The sequence below is a fragment of the Xyrauchen texanus genome, chromosome 17 (assembly GCF_025860055.1).
Source record: "Xyrauchen texanus isolate HMW12.3.18 chromosome 17, RBS_HiC_50CHRs, whole genome shotgun sequence".
Classification (NCBI taxonomy): domain Eukaryota; kingdom Metazoa; phylum Chordata; class Actinopteri; order Cypriniformes; family Catostomidae; genus Xyrauchen; species Xyrauchen texanus.
Genome location: NC_068292.1, coordinates 31879565 through 31901215, shown reverse-complemented (window position 1 = coordinate 31901215; position 21651 = coordinate 31879565). Strand labels below are relative to the sequence as shown.

At 36.0% G+C, this 21651-nt stretch overlaps 1 protein-coding gene and 1 long non-coding RNA gene across 7 annotated transcripts; both read right to left on the bottom strand.

Annotated features, from left to right (window-relative positions):
• Positions 1-223: 223 nt before the first annotated feature.
• Positions 224-20212, bottom strand: LOC127658041 (transcription elongation factor A protein 3-like). Of its 6 annotated transcripts, none has more exons than XM_052147110.1 (13): positions 20011-20212; positions 18589-18651; positions 17439-17544; positions 16911-17019; positions 14383-14469; positions 10915-10980; positions 4911-4970; positions 4056-4216; positions 3864-3919; positions 3579-3734; positions 3212-3358; positions 1904-1975; positions 224-1782 (listed from the first exon to the last, which is right to left on the bottom strand). In XM_052147110.1, exons 1-13 carry the CDS (start codon positions 20077-20079, stop codon positions 1774-1776), a joined length of 1161 nt encoding a protein of 386 aa, XP_052003070.1. In that variant the 5' UTR covers positions 20080-20212; the 3' UTR covers positions 224-1773. The 6 variants fall into 6 exon arrangements, with proteins under 6 accessions (XP_052003070.1, XP_052003073.1, XP_052003071.1 ...); XM_052147113.1 differs by lacking the exon at positions 20011-20212 and adding an exon at positions 19288-19480; XM_052147111.1 differs by lacking the exon at positions 4911-4970.
• Positions 11180-12762, bottom strand: LOC127658042 (uncharacterized). The gene is made up of 3 exons (XR_007972345.1): positions 12673-12762; positions 11911-12012; positions 11180-11210 (listed from the first exon to the last, which is right to left on the bottom strand). It is a non-coding gene; the product is annotated as an uncharacterized LOC127658042 (long non-coding RNA).
• Positions 20213-21651: the final 1439 nt, after the last annotated feature.

The following is a 21651-nucleotide window of genomic DNA, read 5'->3' as shown; positions in this document are numbered from 1 at the left end:
AAGAAATGCCAATTTGGTCTTTTGATCTTACACCTTGATCTCTTTTGTATTCATTGGGGTTTTCCCAACTTGTTGCCTACAGTAGTACCCATGGCTATTATCAACCTTTATTTATATTGTGCTCTATTAGAATACTGCTTTTTTAATTTAGGAGTAAAATAAGGTATGTGGTTAAGACTTCCAGTAATTCAAAATATTCAAGGCCACACCAGTTTGAGGTAAGACTGTGTAATTCATGTTTATTTTATTTATGTCTACATTTTAGCAGTAAGTTTACAGTGTAACAAAGTTGGAAATGTGGACAGTTGTATTCAGCAGTGACTCATCAATGTGTGTTTTCTGTGCTTTGTTTTTGATTAATTTCACTTCACATTGCTTAAAGGAATAGTTCACCCAAAAATAAAAATTATTTCGATATGAATTTACCCTGATGCTTACCAGATGTGTATGACTGTCTTTCTTCAGACGTCACGTGAGAGTTAGTTAATTACACCCAGCATCCCAGCACTGGCCGGAGGCAACAATTTATCGATTTACACCAACCTATCGATTTGCTTCAGAAAATATTAATTGATTGACTAGAGTTGTGTGGGATACTTTTATGCTGCCTAAATATGCCCTTTGGACCATCAAATAGCCAGCAGTCTGATGGCACCGATTTACCTACATTATAAGGACCTCCATAACTTCAACATTTTTCTAAAAATCTTAATTTGTGTTCTGCTGAAGAAAGACAGTCATATACATCTGGGATGGCATCAGGGTAAGTGAATAATGAGAGAATTTTAATTTTTGGGTGAACCATTCCTTTAAGCAGAGTGGAGCTTTACTAAAATTGTTTCCTCCACATCACAAGTTGATCTGAAGTCTTACTGCAGAACAGTTCTGCATCTCATCATTTCTCTTTCTGTGTGTGTTTCCTTGCTTGTGAGTGAGAGAGAGAGAATATGTGTTGCCTATATGTGTGGTATGTCTTGCTTTTACATGGCAGGTATGCTGACTGAACAAGCCACGTGTATTTGATGAGCTTTGTACAACAGAATGTTCCTGAATGGCCCTGGGCTTGAAGCACGTCTCAAAATTCTTTCTTCAGTCCCTTCAATTGTAAAACCATATAACATATAGCATCAAATTTCAAGGTAAAGCAGACAAAAAGAAAGAAAGTATTTTTTGTATATATCAAGTCAATATCACATTTATTGTTTGAATTGTACTTTTTTTTTTTTTGCAGATTTTTTCTAAAACATCATGGCATCATAATTACAAATATTTTGTTTAGATCCTTTTTACGAAACTATTCATGAGTTTGACTAATAAACGATTACATCTGTCAGTAAATGTACATTCCTTTAAATGTCAATTTCATCCTTTATTTCGTAACTGATCTGAACCCATGTAGATTGTTAATGTCTGTGCAATAAACTGATTAATCAGTTTAAAGTGAATTAAAGTAGAAAAATAAAATAAAAAGTGAAATTTACTCTGGCATTTCATAAAACATTATAAAATAAAGAATTTTTAAAGATTTACATTTTCTAGGTAATGAACCTTCATTTTAATTATGAAAGTATAGCACACCCGCTTTTATTATGTGGTGTACCTCTATAAATTTCAGGAATTAATTTACATATTATGAATATAGGGCTTGAAAAACATAAGAAGAAAATACAAAATAAAAGTAATCACACATTTTACTCTCACAAAAATAAAAAAAGAAGAAAAAAATTAGGACACTGATGAGTGTGGTCACTGTTGTTGGAGCTCTGTCATAACTTAGCAGAACTAAAAAGAAAATATTGAAAGACACTTGTTACTTGCATTATTCTATATAAATTAATTGTATACAGAAATTATTTGCTTATAAATACATTAGAAGCCACAACTTATACAGTAAATGTCTGACCTTCCAGCGATTACCACATTCATTGCACAGCACAAAGGTAGTCATTGGTTCATCAGCACTCCGTGTTTGCACCTGTGAAAGGCAAACATTCCTCAGATATATATATATATATATATATATCTCTCTCTTCAACAAGTAAAGGAAACAATCAAAAGTAAAATAAAAAAAGGGCAACCAGTAGGTTTATTCATGAGCACATTTCATTTTTCCCAGATCAGGTTCACTTCTTCCAAAGGAATTTCTTTTTAAGAATGTTCTTCAAACTATAACCATTCTCACACAAAGAACCTAAAAGACGACAGGTAATGTAATTACATTATTTTGTATGAACTTTGGAGTAACTTGCTGAGTTCTGTAAACTGTAACAGTAGAATCATTATTAACATTGGTGTAGCAGATGGTTATATTTGGAGCTACTTAAAAGATAGCTGCGATCTTCCGAAGTTAGTGAGTAAAAATCCCACTACTGAACAAAACAATGCACAAAACAGGACAACAGTGTAAGGAAAGCTAACAAATTTGGCATATATAATAACTTACTGAGATCAGCAGCAGAGGACACCAATGATTTCATATTTTTCTCGAGCGTGACTGGCTGAATTTAACATCCTGGTTAGAAAACAGGCTGGTCGATGTCCGAGTCCAAATCATTGTCACTTTTGTTTAGGTTCTTCTTATGTTCCCTGCACACCCTTAAGAGTTTTTCAATTTGTTTATGATTGAATCCGGCGAATGTCTGATTGAAGCCAGCGTGCATTATTTTGTGCTGGATCTTCTCGTAGACTATTTTGTTTCCCTTTGCGATCTCTATATTTAATCTCCATAAAAACCATATCACAAGTAAAACACTCGTTTCATCCGCGTTACTTGAACGCTTTTGATGTCTGATAATTCATTTTAATAGTTTACATTTTTTTTTATTGTTTTTATAGAGTGAAGAATTACGCTTTGCTGAAGACGGTAGCTACAGTTGTTGTTTAAGAAAAATTTGGTGACAAAACATTATCACACCCTCCACCCCCTGACGTAATTGGTTCCTGCGTGGAGACTAGCAAGCTTTTGGGGCCGGTGTTCAACCAGGTTTTCAGCCCAAGAATGGCCTTTTCTGCTGTGGAAATGCACGGAACAGTTCAAGAATTTGCACCACCCTAGGAACCAGCCCCCGAACCATATCGGTGGAAAAGGACTATGAGAGAAACAAACTGAAAACGTTTTTGAAAGAGAGCATTTCACAAACAGACGATACTAGGACTAGACTTAAGATATTTACAGCTGTTAATAATTCAAAATAATGTTTCACTAATATACCTGGTTGTAGGTGCAGTTTTTCTTCCTGCATTTGCCACATTGAAGCAGGTCTGTGGTGGTTCCACCAGTCTTTGCCATCTGATGCTCTCTGATGGCCTCCTGAGTCAACACATTCCTCAACTGCTTTAGCTCATCACTGGCCATCTCCTATAACAGCAAGAACAAAGTGTTCAAGTCTTTCCGGGCATCAGACAACTGTTTTGCAAACACTTCATTTGAAATTCATAATTGTGAATAGTGAAATATTCATAATTGCAAGAACGTACTTTCAAGAATTCAGAAGACCTATCACCAAACACCACATCTACCTTTTTATTTGAAGAGGTTTTAAAAAGTCCAAAATGACACCATGTCATCTTAACTGTACCTCAGCAGTCATGCTGGCTAAGCGGCTCAACTCAATGGCTCCAGCTAAGACATTTTTACGCAAATTGGGATTCTTATGATCCTTCAGGTTACTGATGCGGCTGCGGACTCTGTTTTTGTATTTCATGTCTGTAGCTTTTATCTCCTGGTATACATGTAGAAGGGGGACCGTTAAGGTAGCAATTTAGCTTGATGTCAGTTCAATTCAATGTGATATAATCAGCCAGTGGATAAAACAATGTTAAATTAACTAAGAAGTATTTAAAAAAGAAACAGAAAGGATATGATCCTCGATTTCTGCAGCCATGACCTCACAGTTTGCCCCATAGTCTTTGTAGTCATCTGATAGAAGACAGCATCATGTTTTTTATCATGTCATGTTTGTTAAAAGCATCTTAATAAAATAAGCATCATTACAATATATTTTCAGTATGTCTGTGTGGGTGTTAAGTATGTGGGCCTTTGTTCCTGTGCGTACCATCTGTACGTAGTGCGGCAGCCAGCATTTCAATGCATTTGTCCCTGATGGAATCCCCGGTTTGTAGGCGAGGTGATAAAGGGCCCGCACTAGAGCTAAACGATGGGGACAGAGGGCTTGTAGGGGTTGTGGGTGCCTTCGGGGTCTCTGGTTTACTCTTGCTGTATAGAGAAAACAAAATGCAAGAGTCTTTATTTCTGTAATGACCAATTAACATCTGAAAATATGCAAGTCTATGGTATTATTTTGCAAGTTTTCTCATCCACCAAAATTGCATTTAGAAAAGTAATAGCTGACCTCTCCTCTCATCACATCACATGATTTGAGGTTTTATTCACATCAGTATCACAAATGGTATGGGACAACTTACGCTACCAAGATGAATACTCAGGGTTAGGGGATTGTTCAAATACTGTACCTAACACAAAGTATGGGCAATAGTAATAGTTATGCTTACATTAGCATGGACCACTAACTAAACTGCAATGAAAGTGGCTCCATGTAAAAACTGGTTATTTTACATTCAATACTCGGCATTAACATTTTGTGTTTGAAAAGAAATAATTGAATTTAATCACAGTAACAATTAAGTCTGTGACCCAACAATGTTGCATATCCCAAAAGTACTATCAATCATCCATGGCTGTTTTTGTTAATTTACAGTTTCATCACTTTAATGACTATGGTATATTTCATCTGGGACACTCTCGAATTTGTGAGCCAAATTGAGTCTATCCAAAAGATTCAGAATAAGAAAATAATGACACAATTGACAGAAATCTCAATGAAGAATAATAAAAGGTATATGGTGTATTGGTGACAGCTAAATGAGGCTACATTAAACATAGTTCTTGCCTTTCACCAGATTTCGTGGCCAGAGGGGAGCTGCAAGACTTTGAGCTAGTAGAATCTCTCCTACAGAAATAAGAGATGAGACTTTGTAGTAACATTTTGTAATTATACATTACATATATAATATGTGTATATAAAGTATGAATATATATACAGCGGGTGAAATAAGTATTGAACACATCAACATTTTTTTTCAGTAAATATATTTCCAAAGGTGCTATTGACATGAAATGTTCACCAGATGTTGGTAACAACCCAAGTATTCCATACATACAAAGAAACCAAAACAAATGAGCTCAGCAAATTAAGTTATGTGTAATAATGTGAAATGACACAGGGAAAAAGTATTGAATACATGAAGAAAGGGAGGTGCAAAAAGGCATGGAAAGCCAAGACAACAGCTGAAAACTATCAGTAATTAAAAAGCAATCCAGCCCCTTGTCAGTGCAAATTATTATCAGCTGGTTCAGTCCCAACTGATGGCCTACAAAAAGGTCTCATTGCCAAGGTGTCACACAAGACACATCTCATGATGGGTAAAAGCAAAGAGCTGTCTCAAGACCTTCGCAACCTAATTGTTGAAAAACATAACGATGGCATTGGTTATAGACATACTTGACATACGAGACATACTTGACAAAAATCTGCTGCCATCTACCAGGATGATGAAGATGAAACGAGGGTGGACATTTCAGCATGACAGTGATCCCAAACACACAGCCAAGGAAACTGTCAATTGGTTTCAAAGAAAGAAAATAAAGCTGCTATAATGGCCAATGCATTTCTAAGCTTCTGAATGTTCCAATGAGCACTGTTGGGGCCATAATACGGAAGTGGAAAGACAATCATTTCACCATAAATTTGCCTCGACCAGGTGCTCCTCGCAAGATTTCTGACAGAGGAGTGAAAAGAATCATCAGAAGAGTTGTCCAAGAGCCAAGGACCACTTGTGGAGAGCTTCAAAAAGACCTGCAATTAGCGCAGGTACTATTGTCAAAGAAAACAATAAGTAATGCACTCCACTGCCATGGCTCACCACACAAGACTCCATTGCTGAAAAAAAAGTATGTTGAAGCTCGTTTAAAGTTTGCTGCACAACATTTGGATAAGCCAGTGAAATACTGGGACAATATAGTGTGGTCAGATGGGAGCAAAATTGAACTGTTTGGATGCCATAATACACACCATGTTTGGAGGAGAAATGGCACCATACCAACAGTGAAGTTTGGAGGTGGGAACATCATGGTGTGGGGCTGCTTTTCAGCAAATGGTACTGGCAAACTTCACATAATTGAAGGAAGGATGAATGGGCAAGTTTACCGAGACATACTTGACAAAAATCTGCTGCCATCTACCAGGATGATGAAGATGAAACGAGGGTGGACATTTCAGCATGACAGTGATCCCAAACACACAGCCAAGGAAACTGTCAATTGGTTTCAAAGAAAGAAAATAAAGCTGCTATAATGGCCCAGCCAATCACCTGACTTAAATCCCATTGAAAATCTATGGAAAGAACTGAAGATCAAGATTCATAGAAGAGGCCTACGGAACCTTCAAGATTCGAAGACTGTTTGTATGGAAGAATGGGCCAAAATCAAACCAGAGCAATGCATGCGACTAGTTTCTCCATACAGGAGGCATATTGAAGCTGTCATTACCAACAAAGGCTTTTGTACAAAGTATTAAATAATATCAGTAAGCATGTTCCATACTTTTTCCCTGTGTCATTTCACATTATTACACATAACTTAATTTGCTGAGCTCATTTGTTTTGGTTTTGTATGTATGGATTACTTGGGTTGTTACCAACATCTGGTGAAAATTTTATGTCAATAGCACCTTTGGAAATATATTTAATGACATTTTTTTTTGACATGTTCAATACTTATTTCACCCGCTGTGTGTATATATGTATATATACACACAGATCAGCCACAACATTAAAACAACCTGCCTAATATTGTCTAAGTCCCCCTTGTGCCACCTAAACAGCTTTGACCCATCGAGGCATGGACTCTACAAGACTTCTGAAGGTGTCCTGTGGTATCTGGTTCCAAGACGTTAGCAGCAATATTTGCAATAGCATCCTTGTCCTGCAAGTTGCGAGGTGGGGCCTCCATGGACTGGACATGTTGGTCCAGCAAATCCCACAGATGCTCAATTGGATTGAGATCTGGGGAATTTGGAGGCCAAGTCAACACCTTGAACACTTTGTCATGTTCCTCAAATCATTCCTGAAAATGTTTGCAGTGCGGCAGTATCCTGCTGAAAGAGGCCACTGCCATCATGGAATATCAAAATAACATCCACATAAATACCAGGACCCAAGGTTCCCCTGCAGAATATTGCCCAGAGCATCACACTACCTTCTTCCCATGGTGCATCCTTCTACCGTCTCATCCACAGGTAAATGACGTTCACGCACATGATCAAAAAACATGATTCATCAGACCAAGCCGTCTTCTTCCATTGCTCCATGGCCCAGTTCTGACACTCACGTGCCCACTGTAGGCTCTTTCGGCGGTGGACAGGGATCAGCATGGGCACTCTGACCGGTCTGTGCCTAAGCAGCCCCATACACAGCAAGCTGCGATGTTCTGTTAACTTTCTATCATGGCCAGCATTAAGTTTTTCAGCAATTTTTGCTACAGTAGTGTGATAAGTCACATGTTCAAGTAAGAAGGAGGAAGCGGGAGCCGAATAAATGATCCACTTAAGTTTCTTTATTTACACTACATTTCAGTATAACTCACATGGTTTGCTTTTCAGCAGGGCACACACACTCAGGTCGGTCTGTGCCCACCTCACCACAATTGCATCTTCTGTGGGATCGGACCAGTTGGGCTAGCCTTCACTCCCCATGCACATCAATGAGCCTTGGGCGCCCATGACTCTGTCGCGGGTTTACCAGTTGTCCTTCCTTGGACCACTTTTGGTAGGTACTAACCACTGCATACCGGGAACACCCCACAAGACCTGCCGTTTTGGAGATGCTCTGACCCAGTCATCTAGCAAATCACAATTTGGCCCTTATCAAAGTCGCTCAGATCCTTACGCTTGCCCATTTTTTCCTGCTTCCAACACATGCAATTCAAGAAATAACTGTTCACTTGCTGCCTAATATATCCTACCCTTTGACAGGTGCCATTGTAACAAGATAATAAATGTTATTCACTTCACCTGTCACTGGTTTTTATGTTGTGGCTGGTCAGTGTATTATACACACACACACACACACAGGCTGCCAAAAGTTTGGAATAATTTGGTACTTAATTTCACCAAAGTGGCATTCAACTGTGTAAAGCAGTTCAATGGAAAGGAGGAGGCGAGAACCGGCTTGTTAATATAAATAATATTTTAATAATAAACTTAAACAAAAGACAACAACTCTCGCTCTCCCACAACACCACCCGCAATCGGCCTTTATCCCTCTCGGAGGCTTAATTAGCCTGATGAGGGACCGGGTGTGTATAATCATGACCCGCCCCGTCTATGATAAACACTACATGAATCAGATTTTTTTTTATAAAAGGGAGACATGAATACAGAAATGAAAAGATAAAAAAGTTATTTTCAATAAACTGATCACCATTTTAAATCGCAATGTATGAAAAAAGTACATTAAAATCAGTTTATGTGTATGGTCTAAATTTCCCTTAATGCCAACAGAGCGTTATTGTTGTGCATAAAACATGTTCAAACAATGCAAGGAATGCAAAAAAGAAAAAGCTAAATAAGCAGGATCACTTGGCACGTCATGTCCTGCACAATAGAGGAGGTAGAGCAGGCATGGGAAATTAAAATCATTTACTCACCCTCATGCCATCCTGGATGTGTATGACTTTCTTTCTTCTGCAGAACACACATTAAGATTTTAGAAGAATATATCTTAGCTCTTTTGGTCCATACATGAAAGTGAATCGTTGCTAAAATATTGAAGCTCCACAAATCACATAAATCAGCATAATAGTAGTCTAATCCATGTGCCTCCAGTGGTTTAATCCATGTTTTCAGAAGCAATATGATAGATGTAGTGAGAAAAATATAAATATTTAATTCCTTTTTTACTATTAATTCTCCTCCCTGCTCTGTCAATCTCCACTTTAACTTTCACTTCTTGTGTTTTGGTGATTCACAATCTTCATGCATATTGCCACCTACTGGGCAGAGAGAAGAATTACTAGCAAAGTGGACTTAAATATTGATCAGTTTCTCATCCACACCTGTCATATCAATTCTGAAGCCATGGATTAAACCACTGTATTTGTATGCATTACTTTTATGCATCTTTTATGTGCAAAAGGAGCATCAAAATGTTGGCACCCCTTCACATTGAACCTTAATTTGTGTTCTGAAGAAAGAAAGTCATAGACAGATGGCATGAGGGTGAGAAAATAAGAGAATTTTCATTTTTTTGTGAATTATTTAATTATTTTCCTCCTTTTGAGATACAACGTTCAACATTGACTTAGTTCTTGTATCTTTTAAGCCCAGAAATAGTTGTGTTCTCATTCTAATGCATGATGCACCATTTTCTGAAGTTTGTGAATGGTGGAATGTTCTGCTGAAGTATTGCTCGGCAAATGTTGATACTCTTCTATCTTTATAAAGGCTAAGCATAATTATAAATTAGTTTATAATCTCTACTTTCCTACTTTGTTACTTTCACTCTTTACATCAGTGACGAACAATATTAAAAAAAAATATTATTATAAAAAATATATATTTGTATTCTATTACGTTAATACTTTTAAAGCTATTCAAGTTATTCAGCAAAAAATAGTGAGTGGTTTTCTCATTTTCTTTAGAAATATTATCCGCCTGTCAATCAAACAGCATGCAGCTACATAGTCAGGAAATAAAAAGTCAATATTTTATATTTCATCTAGATCTACCAATCAGTGGTGTGATTTATGTAATGAAAACCTCTGTTCTAGATGTACAATATAGGCCAAATATAGAAAACTACTCAAATGTTTGATCGAGGACATTTCTCTTTTTTCCGATAAACATCTAGATAATTTTATTGCCCAGCCCTATTGATAACATTTCATAATCTCTCACAACAGCCCAATAATCTCAGTGATAGATAGTTAATTTACAGGTTATGTTATAGACACACATAATCTAGTATGCAGAAATATGAAATTTACCTTGATATGTTTCTTCAAATTAGAGACAGGATTAATGCTGATATATGGCTTGAGCAAGTTAAACTCACATGACACGATCAAGCAATTGGCCTTTTTCACTGCGAAAATCCTTTTCAGGTGCGGCCGTGATGTTCAGCTGTAAACTTTGCTTGAGTTGGCGCCAGATCTGCAGCTGCCGTTCAAGTTTTTTAAGTGTGATTTGATTTGACTAATCTCCCTAGCCAATCATGTTGATAGATAAAAATAAAATCAGGACAGGGAAGTAGCGAACACAGACGGTGGGAAAATAGCACAGTAAAAGTACAGTTACAGCACTTCAAATGTACTCAAGTAAAAGCATAAAAATGTTAAACTACTGAAATTAGTGAAAAATACGTTTTTTTGTAAAGTCATAATCAGCAATTGTACTTCTTATTTGTGTAAAAGTTAATAAAATGCACAGTTGTTTAGTGCTTCTAATGTCAATTTTACCAGGAAACTGCAGCGAAATGTAGAAAGCAGCATGTAAATGTCAGTTTGCAAAAATGTACATCGAGTAACGTTCATTCTGTGAGACCATGTACATTAAATTGCATTGACAAGGTAAATTATGAGGTCAGTCACATTACTATTACAGGTCACCTCTCCAATTTAGTTTCACTTGATTGCCGTTTTAAATTGTGATGGCCTGACTTGGAGTCAGTAGAGTCCTTACTGCAGTAAAAGAGCAAAATATGCCAGCTTTAATTAGTTTTTCTTAAGAGAATCCTGATTGCTTAGATTATTATTCTTTGGTCTAAAAAACAAATCAAATGTTCTTGTTGTTGTTTAGGTGAGCATTTCTGATAATGATTAATATAATTTAAGCAGACCTGTCTCTCCATCCATCCAGGCTGGGCTTTCTAGGAGACTGCTTATTGGAATCTGTGGAATCCTTTCTAGAAATAAAAGCAGATGGTTTGAAATTTATTATTATTTTATTGAACAGAAGGAAATTAAAAGTTTTGCAATTCATCTTCCTTAAACTCTTTAAACAAAACCAGACTAATTCATTCACTGTTTCTGCCCTTTGCCTTCATTCTGTTGCAGAACACAGCTATCCCAACCTCTCAATCGTGATCTTCACTGAAGGCCTTTTGAGTGGTTTACTGTGTCTCTTGTGTCTTTTCTGCAAAAGAAGCATTGTCTGAGCGCTATAGGATAACAACCAATAAACTTCTACAAATCATCATCACCACAAGCCATGCAAAGTCTTTCACCAAATCAAATTAAGACTTAAGTTGCATTTTCAATCATAGTGACTAGAAGTTTCTCTGGAATACTTGATTCTGACAGGCCAATCACAGCATTCGGAGGACAAATATTTTGCTAATATTAATGAACGTTGAACTGTATATTTGACCATTGTCCCTGCGACTGAGGTAATACTTCTAATATTTCTTCTCACATAAAATAATAATTTCATTCAATAATTTCAAGCATGTTTAAAGTCAATTATTTACTTATTAGTTTAGTAAATCCCAATCACCCTGACAACGCATTCTACCATACTTATGTTAATTCACAAAATAACAGGTACAGTCCAGATGAGAGGGCATTTTAGTTTTAGACAGCAAATTGAATGTAATGTAAATTCTATGCAAATTCAAGTTCAATTTCAGTCAATAAAATTATCATCCAAGGGTACTTAACATGCTTCAGACCTGTCTTTCTCATTGTGTTCAGATGTCTGTTGCTTTGAGTCTAACGTGTCTTTTCTACAGTAAAACAATTCAGTTATTTTTCTGATTATTAGCGGGGACAAAAAAATAATTCACCGGCATTCAGCTTTTAATATCAACATGCTTTTCAGTTCACACAACCCTAACCTTTCTTTCTTCATGTTTAAAGAAGGATGTTTTGTAGGTGTAAGGGGTTTAAGATGGAGAGGAACAGGATTAAGAGGACCACTGGGACCCGCCGTTTCGTTTCTAAGCAAAGAAAATCTGCAATTATTTATGTGAAAATTCCTTTAAACGTGATTTACATTCAAAGTGTGTAAGGCAAAACATGTATTTCTCGTATTTTTGAAGGATTTCTGGGCATCTCATCATAAAAGTGAAAAGTAGCAGCTGCTGTTAAAAAATAGATTACCATGATAAAATATCCACTGTTCATTTAATTAAAATAACCAGTAACCAGTAATTGGCTTAAGTCTTACAAATTATGCAAAAATTAAAGTATGTTTCAGTAACTGAAAGTACAGGAGACACTGATTCTCAGAAGATATTTGTAAGTGTTTACTTTGTTTCATTTATTCATTCTTTTATTCATTTTGTTTCCTCAAAGAGACACACCAAGCCCTGACCTCTCTTTCTTCATCTCTTGTTTCTGAGGAGGATGTAGATGAAAAGGTAAAGGAGGAAGAGGGGCATTGGGATCAGGAGCTTTTTTCGTAATATAGGCAACGAATATACAATTCCAATGTGCATTACAAAGAACACAAGAAATAACAATGTGATGCTTGTTCAACTAATCAATTATAACTTATGATTTACAATGAATACTTAATTTATCACCACTACTCTTCTTTACAAAAAAACTACAGAAATAATATCATTTATCAACTGCCAACTGAAAGGCACTCTGACCTTTCCTTGGGCGCATCTAACGATGGACGTTTGGAAAGAGGAGGAGAATGATGAGACTGAGAATGGTGAAGAGCAGAGGGAGGTAAAATGTCCGGCGCCTCTTTTCTGTGGAAGTAAATATTTGGTGGCGACCCCCATATTAGCCTTGTGTTTAAAAAAAGTGGTTTACTACAAATGCTAAATATGCATACAGTCATTTTTCCTCATTTCAATAATATTTCTCTCCAAGAAATAAATAGTACTTGTTGAAAAATGTGTTCAAAATGATGTCCACTCACATCGTAATAGTAGCCTAATTTTACAATAGTAGCCTGATATTTTTTCAATGGCATCAGTAACCAAAAACGACTGTTTTAATTGATTCTGCCGTTACACCGCTAGGTGTAGGTTTAAAAATATAGGTGGGAAAAAATATAAATATTTTAAAGTATCGTGACATTTTTCCTTGTGATATTGTATAGATATTTGCACACCAATTATAGCTATTGTTATTTATATTTTTTCCACATTAATAAGGTGATGGGAAAAAAATGATCTTTGCAAAATCGATCTAGGAATTCAACAACAGTACCTTAGAAGGTGCAGTTTCATGCTTTACACATTATCCCCCTCCCTTACTAAAATGTATTATGATTTTACAGTAGTAACATTAACTGAGGAACAAAATTTGTTAGTATCATATTAAATAGCCTAACCTTTTATTATAAATCTATTATACTTTTAATGTTTTAAAAGTGTTTAGGCTACTATTGTTTTAATAAACGCTATAATTTAATTTTAAAAAGACTAGTTACATTTACCTAACCACAGAAATATTATGGCCTGTCTTATATGCTTATGACTTTGCATTGTACATAGATATTAGGAAATAAACTGGCCTTGTTTTGTAAACTGGCACTTTTATATTAATTTAACAAAGTATTTGTTGATTTGGAAAAGTTATCTTTAGGCCGATGAGGACGAATGAGATACATTGTGTGAAACATCGCAATACACCAAAATTAAAGAAATCGCAATAATATCGAATCATGACATAAACATCAATATTATATTGTATCGCCAGTTACCTTGTGATTCCCACCCCTACTGCCAGCACAATGTAAAACATTACTGATTGCAACATTTTTCCACATATTCTCCTTAGTGTACTCTCTGACCTTTCTTTCTTAACCTCTGATGAATGCTTAGGAACAGGAGATGATAAAGGAAATAGAAGATGATAAAGTCGAAGATCAGGCACGTCCCTCCTGCATAAAATAATTTCAAATATCACACATTTTTATAATGCGAATTCATTAGCAAGCTACTGAAGAACTCATGTTGCATACTGCATTCACTGCTACAACATCTAACCTTTCTTTTTGTTCTTCCATGGAGGGACGTTTAGTAGTATGAGATTAAAGAGAAGGATGTAAAGAACCAAGAGTGTTTTTTCTGTTCAAGAAATTCAAACATCCACAACCAGTGTTTTAAACTAACCATCTCCTCACAACTATGCATTTCTTTTGTCATATATAATGACCAATATAGGAAGCATGTGATATAATCAATAGATTAAATCAGGCCCATGCAATAATGATTTAAGAAAGTCAGAAAGGGAGAGAAAATTTAAATGAATATTTAGCATCAAAATGGCACATGTTCTTTACTAACACAGAGAAAAACATATTGACTATGTCCAAGCATGCAAAATCTCAAACAAGCTCTAACCTCTCTTTCTTTACATCTGTGGATGAGTGTCTTAGAGTGTGGGAATTGATCGAAGCAGGGGGGAAAAAATCAACAGGAGTGTCTCTCCTAAACAAAAGTGAAAATTAATCAAGCCACTAGCAGTGAGGGAATGATGCCATCATACAGGCAAACCACAAACACACTAGCGCCATCTTTGGCATTCTTTCTCTTCGATGAGCTGTACTGCAGTTTAAAGTATTTTTAAATTGTTCTACAGACAAAACATTGATAAAATATCTGTCTAAGAACATTCAGTATACAAAGAACTCCAGACAACATGAGTTGTGGAAAATCATATGTGATCTAAGTGCCAATGAAGAGACTATAAGTCTATCCTCACAGTCTCGTTGTCATTCCCATTCAAAATGAAAGATGGCGCTAGCGTGAATAAGGTCTATGTCTCAATAATTAAATAGAATAGTTAACCCCAAAATTAGAATTATCTCATCATTTACTCACCCTTATGCCATCTCAAACTTAAATTACTTCCTTTCTTATGTGGAACACAAAGATATTTTGAAGGAGATATGATGTGAATATGTCATAAGTCAATGGGGTGTAACAAATGTAATCCATATGACTTGAGTGCTTAATCCATGTGTTCTGAAGTGATACGATTGTTTTTGGGTCAGAACAGACCAAAAAATAACTCCTTTTTCAATTTAAATCTTGCCATCTGCAGTCTCCTAAGCACAATTATGATTTTAAGCCTTATTACAGTTTGTCGCGCTTTATGTCCTTTTTGGAGCTTGGAAGTGTTGGACCCCTTTGACTTGCATTGTATGGATATATTCACATGATATCTCCATCAAAATATCTTCATTTGTCTTCCACAGATTAAAGAAAGTCTGAGAATATGAGTTTGAGATGGCATAAGTGTGAGTAAATGACGAGAGAATGATAATTTGATTGGTGAACTATTGCTTTAAGTGTAAAACATTCAAGCAAGTTCAAGCAAGGCATTTTAGACACAAGACAAAACAATGATGTTTTCAGATAATCAGAAATGTTTTTCAAACACTTAAACAATCACAATAACAATATGGCTGCATGATTTCTTTCTTCCACAGACTACAATCATTTCAAATCAGCACATGCTTCCACCACATGCACAAGCCCTAACCTCTGGCATTTCACTTCCCCTTCTGGAGGTACAGAAGAAGCGATGCATTTTTTTCTCGCACTGAGGTGAAATGGCGGAAAGAAGCAAGCAAGGTAATTTTGATCTCACTTCTCACATACTTTCCTAATTCCTACTTACTTTTTTTTTTAACTTAGGCCTACCCAGACTTTTGTTAAATCTTCAGGGCACGGTTGCACAAACACCTGAATCAAAGATTGATGTTATGAACCAAATATTCTGGAACAGAGAGATTTATAGCACTGAACGTGATATTACTGCAGTAACAAACCACCGTTTCCACATTGCTAATTCACGACGCATGCTTCAGTGTACATTGAAGTGAAATGTGCAAATCTTTGTCCAAAATAATAGGCTACTGATAACAGTGTGTGTTTATATTAAGGCGAGACACGGCAGGCAAAAACATCGGTTTTTTTTTTACTGGTCAATTTTGAGATTTTTGGATATTTGTCTTCAATAACATGTCTTCTTTCAGACTTGTGGTGAAAAAAAGTCCGAAATACACATTTAGGTCTTTATTTTACTATACTTCGTCTGTTTGCGTCTGTAGATTTCTCATAAATTCAACAAAAGTTTGCGTTCTTAATCAACATTCTTCTCCGTGATCTCTGCCGTCACCCTCTCATCACAGTATTGCATTTTGTAGAAATAGTGTAAGCCATGCATTGCTTGGAAATATTGAGATCTAGTAAATCAGTATAACATAGACATCTGTAGACATGAAGTGGCAGCTTCAGCCATTTGCAGCTATGAAAAGTTTGGCGGCTGCAGCAGCCATTTAGGTTTTGGCTGAGCCGGCTAGCCAGCCAATAACTTCATCAGCCAGCCTCAAAACAAATGGCTTCGGGCTCTAGCTGGAGGACACTTGGGCGGTGGAGAAAATGGGGAGGGGAAAACATCACAGTTCAATGAATCCTTCCTACACAGAAGGCCAAAAGCGCTCAATCTATGGCACGGTTTTGTAGAGTTACAAAACAACAACGTGTACGTCGGAGGAGCATCTCACCTGTCTCCGTCCTTTTTATTGTTAATAAACAGTTTCTCTTTTTTGTGGTCACTTTCATGTCTTTCTTTCCTGAGCTCTGCATCTTGTTTTATTCTTCTGTGTTTCTCATTCTTGTTAGAGTCTAAGTCTGCTTTAATATCCGTTGTCAACCTTCGTGGACTGACAAGTTGAACAGGTTATACCTCAAAATGCAAACAACACGCCTTTGTTTGCTTCACCTTCTGCATCAATGTTGGAATAAAAAATAGACCATCCTCTTATGTGTTTCTGAGAAGATATTCCTGAAGCTTTCACTTTCACTTTAAAAAGCCCTGTCAGGAATACCGCCATGCATGACTCTGTCATCAGCAAACATACCTGGACTGCCTCTCAGGAGAAGTCCTGTCAGGTGATCCTGATGGCTTCATTGGATAATTACCAATCTTTACCTCATTTGGCCTTTCAGATTTTTGGTTTTGAGCTGATTCTGAAAAAGAGAAGAGGGAATAAAACCATTAGAATATTTGTGTTTTGTCATCAAGTTTTCCTTAATCCATGTATGCTTCATTCAGTGCCACAATTCGCCTACTTTGCTTTCAGTAAACCCAATGCTACCAAAATAGACAAATAATTTCCTGTGTTTAAAAAGGCAGTTCTTTGTATTTCATAGTCCTATGTAGGCCATTTTATGTTTGTTAAGTTTAACTTGTCAGTTGGTAATTCTTCATCTAATTTGATTCAACTGCAGGAGAACTTTAAATTCAAAGACAGGTTATATATATTATATCTATGAGTGTACACAAAGCATCATGAATCTTTAAGCACTTCAAATAAGACTGTTCAAATTTGATCTGTGTCCGATTTTAAGAGGTCTAACAATATGGGGTGCTTTAAATTTCAAATTACCTAAAAGTTTTTTCCAGTTTTTTATAAGAATCTTTGCCAAGTTGACAACATCCTCATCTGTGCAATGTTTCCTTATTCCATTGACAGACATGCCAATTCTTGTGTCCTGTAACAAAGTAAACAGAAAATCATAAAAGTTAGGCAAAAAAATAAAAATAAAGGCCAGAGATAAACCAAAGTTAACAAGAGTAGATGGGTTTTATGTTAACAAAACACACTTATGTACTTACAATGTTATATTAGAAAAACTCTGTTGCATTATTTAATATTTATATTATATAACCCTCTATAACATTATAAATTATCTTTAATCAAAAAATGAACATTACTTCATCATTTACTCACTCTCATTCCATCCCAGATGTGTATAACTTCCTTTCTTCTGCACAACACAAACAAAGATAGAAGAATATCTCAGCTCTGTAGGTCTATACAATCCAAGTGAATTGTGGCCAGAAATGTAAATCATAAAATCAGCATAAAAGTAATCCATTTCAGTGCAGTGGTTAAGTGTGTTCATACACGATATTATAGGTGTGGTGAGAAACAGATCAAGATTTAAGTCCTTTTTACAATAAATCTCCACATTTGAACAGCCCGAGCAGTATGCACAAAGAATCTGAATAGCAAAAAAACAAAAGGAGAAGAATGTGAAAGTGGAGATTATAGTAAAAAAGTACTTACATATTGATCTTCCACCCACATGAAGATATAGATTTAACCTTTGGAGTAGTATGGGTTACTTTTATGATGCATTTGTGCATTTTGGAACTTCAAATTTCTGGTCAAGATTCACTTGCATTGTATGGACCTACAGAGCTGAGATCTTCCTCTAAAAATCTTAGTTTGTGTTCTGCAGAAGAAAGTCAGTCATACACATCTGGGATGGCCTGAGGGTGAGTAAATGATGAAAAAAATAAAACTATCCCTTTGGTGAACTATCCCTTTAACTCTCAGCATATTATGTTGTACTCTTTCTTAGAGCAGTGTTAGGCAAACGCTTACACAGATCTCCAAGATGTTTTGCTCCAAAAAGTTCTGTTATGTCTGGCAATGCAGAGTGTGATTTGACACTGTGTATAAGGTTCATCTAAATTTCTCCACATTGCATGAACAATGTATGTCAATAAAATTGCTCTGGCAGACATACCTGGAGAAGCTTCAGCGTCATGTTGAAATTTTTCAATTCTCTCAGAAGGTCAAGAGATCCATCCTACACAGACAGGAGAGATATATAATAACTATGATAAGTTTTTATTAGTTAATAATTTAATAACTTAAGAGGGCCTAATATTGAGTCTTATTCTTGTTTTTCGATTATTTAACTTTTTTATTACAACCATAATAATAATCGTAAAAAGAAAAATACAATAATTAAAATATCATAAGAGTTTTTGATCTCTTCCACTTCAGGAGCAACCAGTGCAGCCTCAATTTAATTTGTCAAATTAATTGGTTCAAAGAAACGTAATCAGACTACTGATTGTCTATTCAGCCTAGCTTTAACTGTCTGGCGCAGTCTGGCGCGCTTTTGCAGTTGAACTGAACGACGGAATTTTGTTGGTGGTAAGCAACTATTTAGAAAAATCTGCATTAAACTAGTTTCGACTTTTGAATGCATTTACAAGAGTGATGTAAATCTTAGGAGCCTATTGTTTCGATTTCTATACGGTAAAAGGTAAAAGTTAGTCATGTCACATTTAAATGCATATTGTATAAATAACGTTCTCAACACTGGTAAAGCACAAAGATCTTTTTCACACTCCGGGTTTGGGAACGCGGAAGTAAACGATTGCAGGGTAAATTCTGATAGTGGTGAGAGACCACAACAGCTATTATTTTCACTTACCCATTTTTTCAAAAGAAAAAAAATCCACCATTACATTTTAATTACGTCCAGAAGAAAAAATAGACAGCGGTGGATAAAGACAGTCAGATGGGAGAAGATGCCAAATTTACTGACATTCTCTCAGCAGCTGTGGTCTTTTTATTTATTTATTTTTTACTAATTCCAGGGTAATATAACAAAGCATAATGTTCTAAAATTGCTATCAATATATAAAAACTAACATATAAAAAAGTTTGTTAGATTTAAGCAGCTAAATAAGGCTGAAACGCGTCATTTTAGTCTGTGAAATGGGTGTTCAGCCAAGAAGTTCTTCTGTGCCCATGCGCGTAAAAATCACAAATCGCGCAAGCCTCCGCGACCTTGTGTCATACGAGGAAATACATGCGTGCTCTTTAAAAAATTTTTTAAAAAACAAGTGCATTCAACATTCAACGTGCATTAAAGACGCACGTCTGTCTTCGTTCTTGGTACCCACTTCCCAGAATAAATCTATGAGTAAATCTGCGCAATCTTCAGCCTAACACCTCTTCTGTCACACATGCGTATCTGTAGTCCTATTACACAGCCATTACTCTCCATTTTGCAACAAAACAACGCTTGTGCACACCTGTGTTTGAATTAAACTGAAGTAGAAGCGTGCACAAATTAAGTCAAAAGAGTTTTTGACAAGCACCATATGGAAAGCTTGCACAAACAAACTTGGCGTCAAAATAAGGTTCTCACCATGTTATTTCTAGACACCATCTTGTCTAGCTTTTTAGCAATCCGCAACAGTTCCTCCTCTCGTGTCATTGTGTACGCATCAACTACGATAATAATAATAAATATGCGTTTATAATATGTTATGTCACATAAAAGTTAATATGTAAGCGAAATGTACGACGTTTTGTTCACAAGCAAAAGTTGCTCCCACTCGGTCCGTTCAGCTAAGGGGGCGGGACCTTGGGGGACAGTCGAAGCTGTCAATCCATCTGGATTTATGACAACTCTTAAATATAGTCGTTACTAGGGGGCGAGAAAAGTTCAGTTATTTCTTTCGAGTGTCGAATAGCACTTTTATGGAGGTCATTCGCTGCGAACTTTGGCCGACCTGTAACTCCGCGTTCATACTGTTGTGCGTCTGTATTGAACACCCTTGTGAGGTGTGTACAGCACTGTGAGTGTGAGCAAACACATTTTTGCTTTAAAACATTATGCCAGTGACAAAAATGTCTTAATCTGCCATTTTGAGCACTTATTCAAAAATGAAATCAAAACAGATTTCTCTCAGTGGACTTTTCACTAAATACTTAAGTGTTACATCAGTTAAGCAGCAGATGGCAGCACTGTTACAAATATCACTGTTGCGGTCTGAGGCAAAACAGTGCACATGACTCCAAATTTATGCGAAGGAATAAAGATGCTTGTATTTTTATTTAATACATTTTTTATTAATAGTATCTTGCTCAGGGTCATAAATTAATAGGAGCTTAGTGCAAAAATGCCACGAAAACTCAAAATGTGGGGGCAAATAAATGCTACTTCTGAATTCTTCTGTTTTGTTTCTGTCACCTGATATATTCCGGAATATTACAGGTTCAATAAAAGTCCAGCTCAATCGACAGCATTTGTGGCATAAAGTTGATAACCACAAAAATTTATTTTGACTTGTTCCTCCTTAAAAAATAAAAAAGTTATAGTGAGGCAGTTACAATGAAAGTGAATGGGGCCAATATGTAAACATTAAAATTCTTGCTGTTTCAAAGGTATACCCACAAGACATAAACAATATGTGTGTTAACATGATTTAAGAGTGGAAAAAAATGCTTATTAACCGATTTAATTCACCATAAATTCACCAACGAGTTAACCAACTTAAGTTTTAACAGAAGAATTACAGTGCTTTTATGAAATTGTAAGCTTCACATTTCTGCTTTAAAAATGTATAAAAACTGGCCTCATTGACTGCCATTATACAGTAAGGGTCTAACTGTAATCTGTTTTTTGTCCAAATCATTTTTTGTGGTAATCAACATTATCCCACAAATGCTGTCGATTAAGCTTAAATTGTATCGAACTCAGAACATTCCTTTAAGTATATCATCATAAAAATGTGAGTTGATGCAGATTTCATCCTATAGGTAATGCATTTTAATTGATTAAAAGTATTTTGCATAAAAGGATGACAGAATTTTATACTGTCTGAAAAAAAATGCATGATGAAGCCTAAATTGAGCTAACTTATAAAAAAAAATATAAAAAATGTGCAACCAAGGGTGGAGGAGGTAGATGATGATTAAAAAATATTCTTTGAAAATAGAGAGACTTTGGAGCAAGGTACACTATGTTTATAATAATATTCTGGGCTATTACAGCCTAAATGTA

Coding starts and splice junctions, on each gene's coding strand:
- LOC127658041 (XM_052147110.1), bottom strand. CDS start 20,079: ATGACACGAGAGGAGGAACTGTTGCGGATTGCTAAAAAGCTAGACAAG. Junction 18,652..20,010: donor TGGTGTCTAGAAATAACATG/GTGAGAACCTTA, acceptor CTGTCTGTGTAG/GATGGATCTCTTGACCTTCT. Junction 10,981..14,382: donor ACAGATGTAAAGAAAGAGAG/GTTAGAGCTTGT, acceptor TTTTATTTCTAG/AAAGGATTCCACAGATTCCA.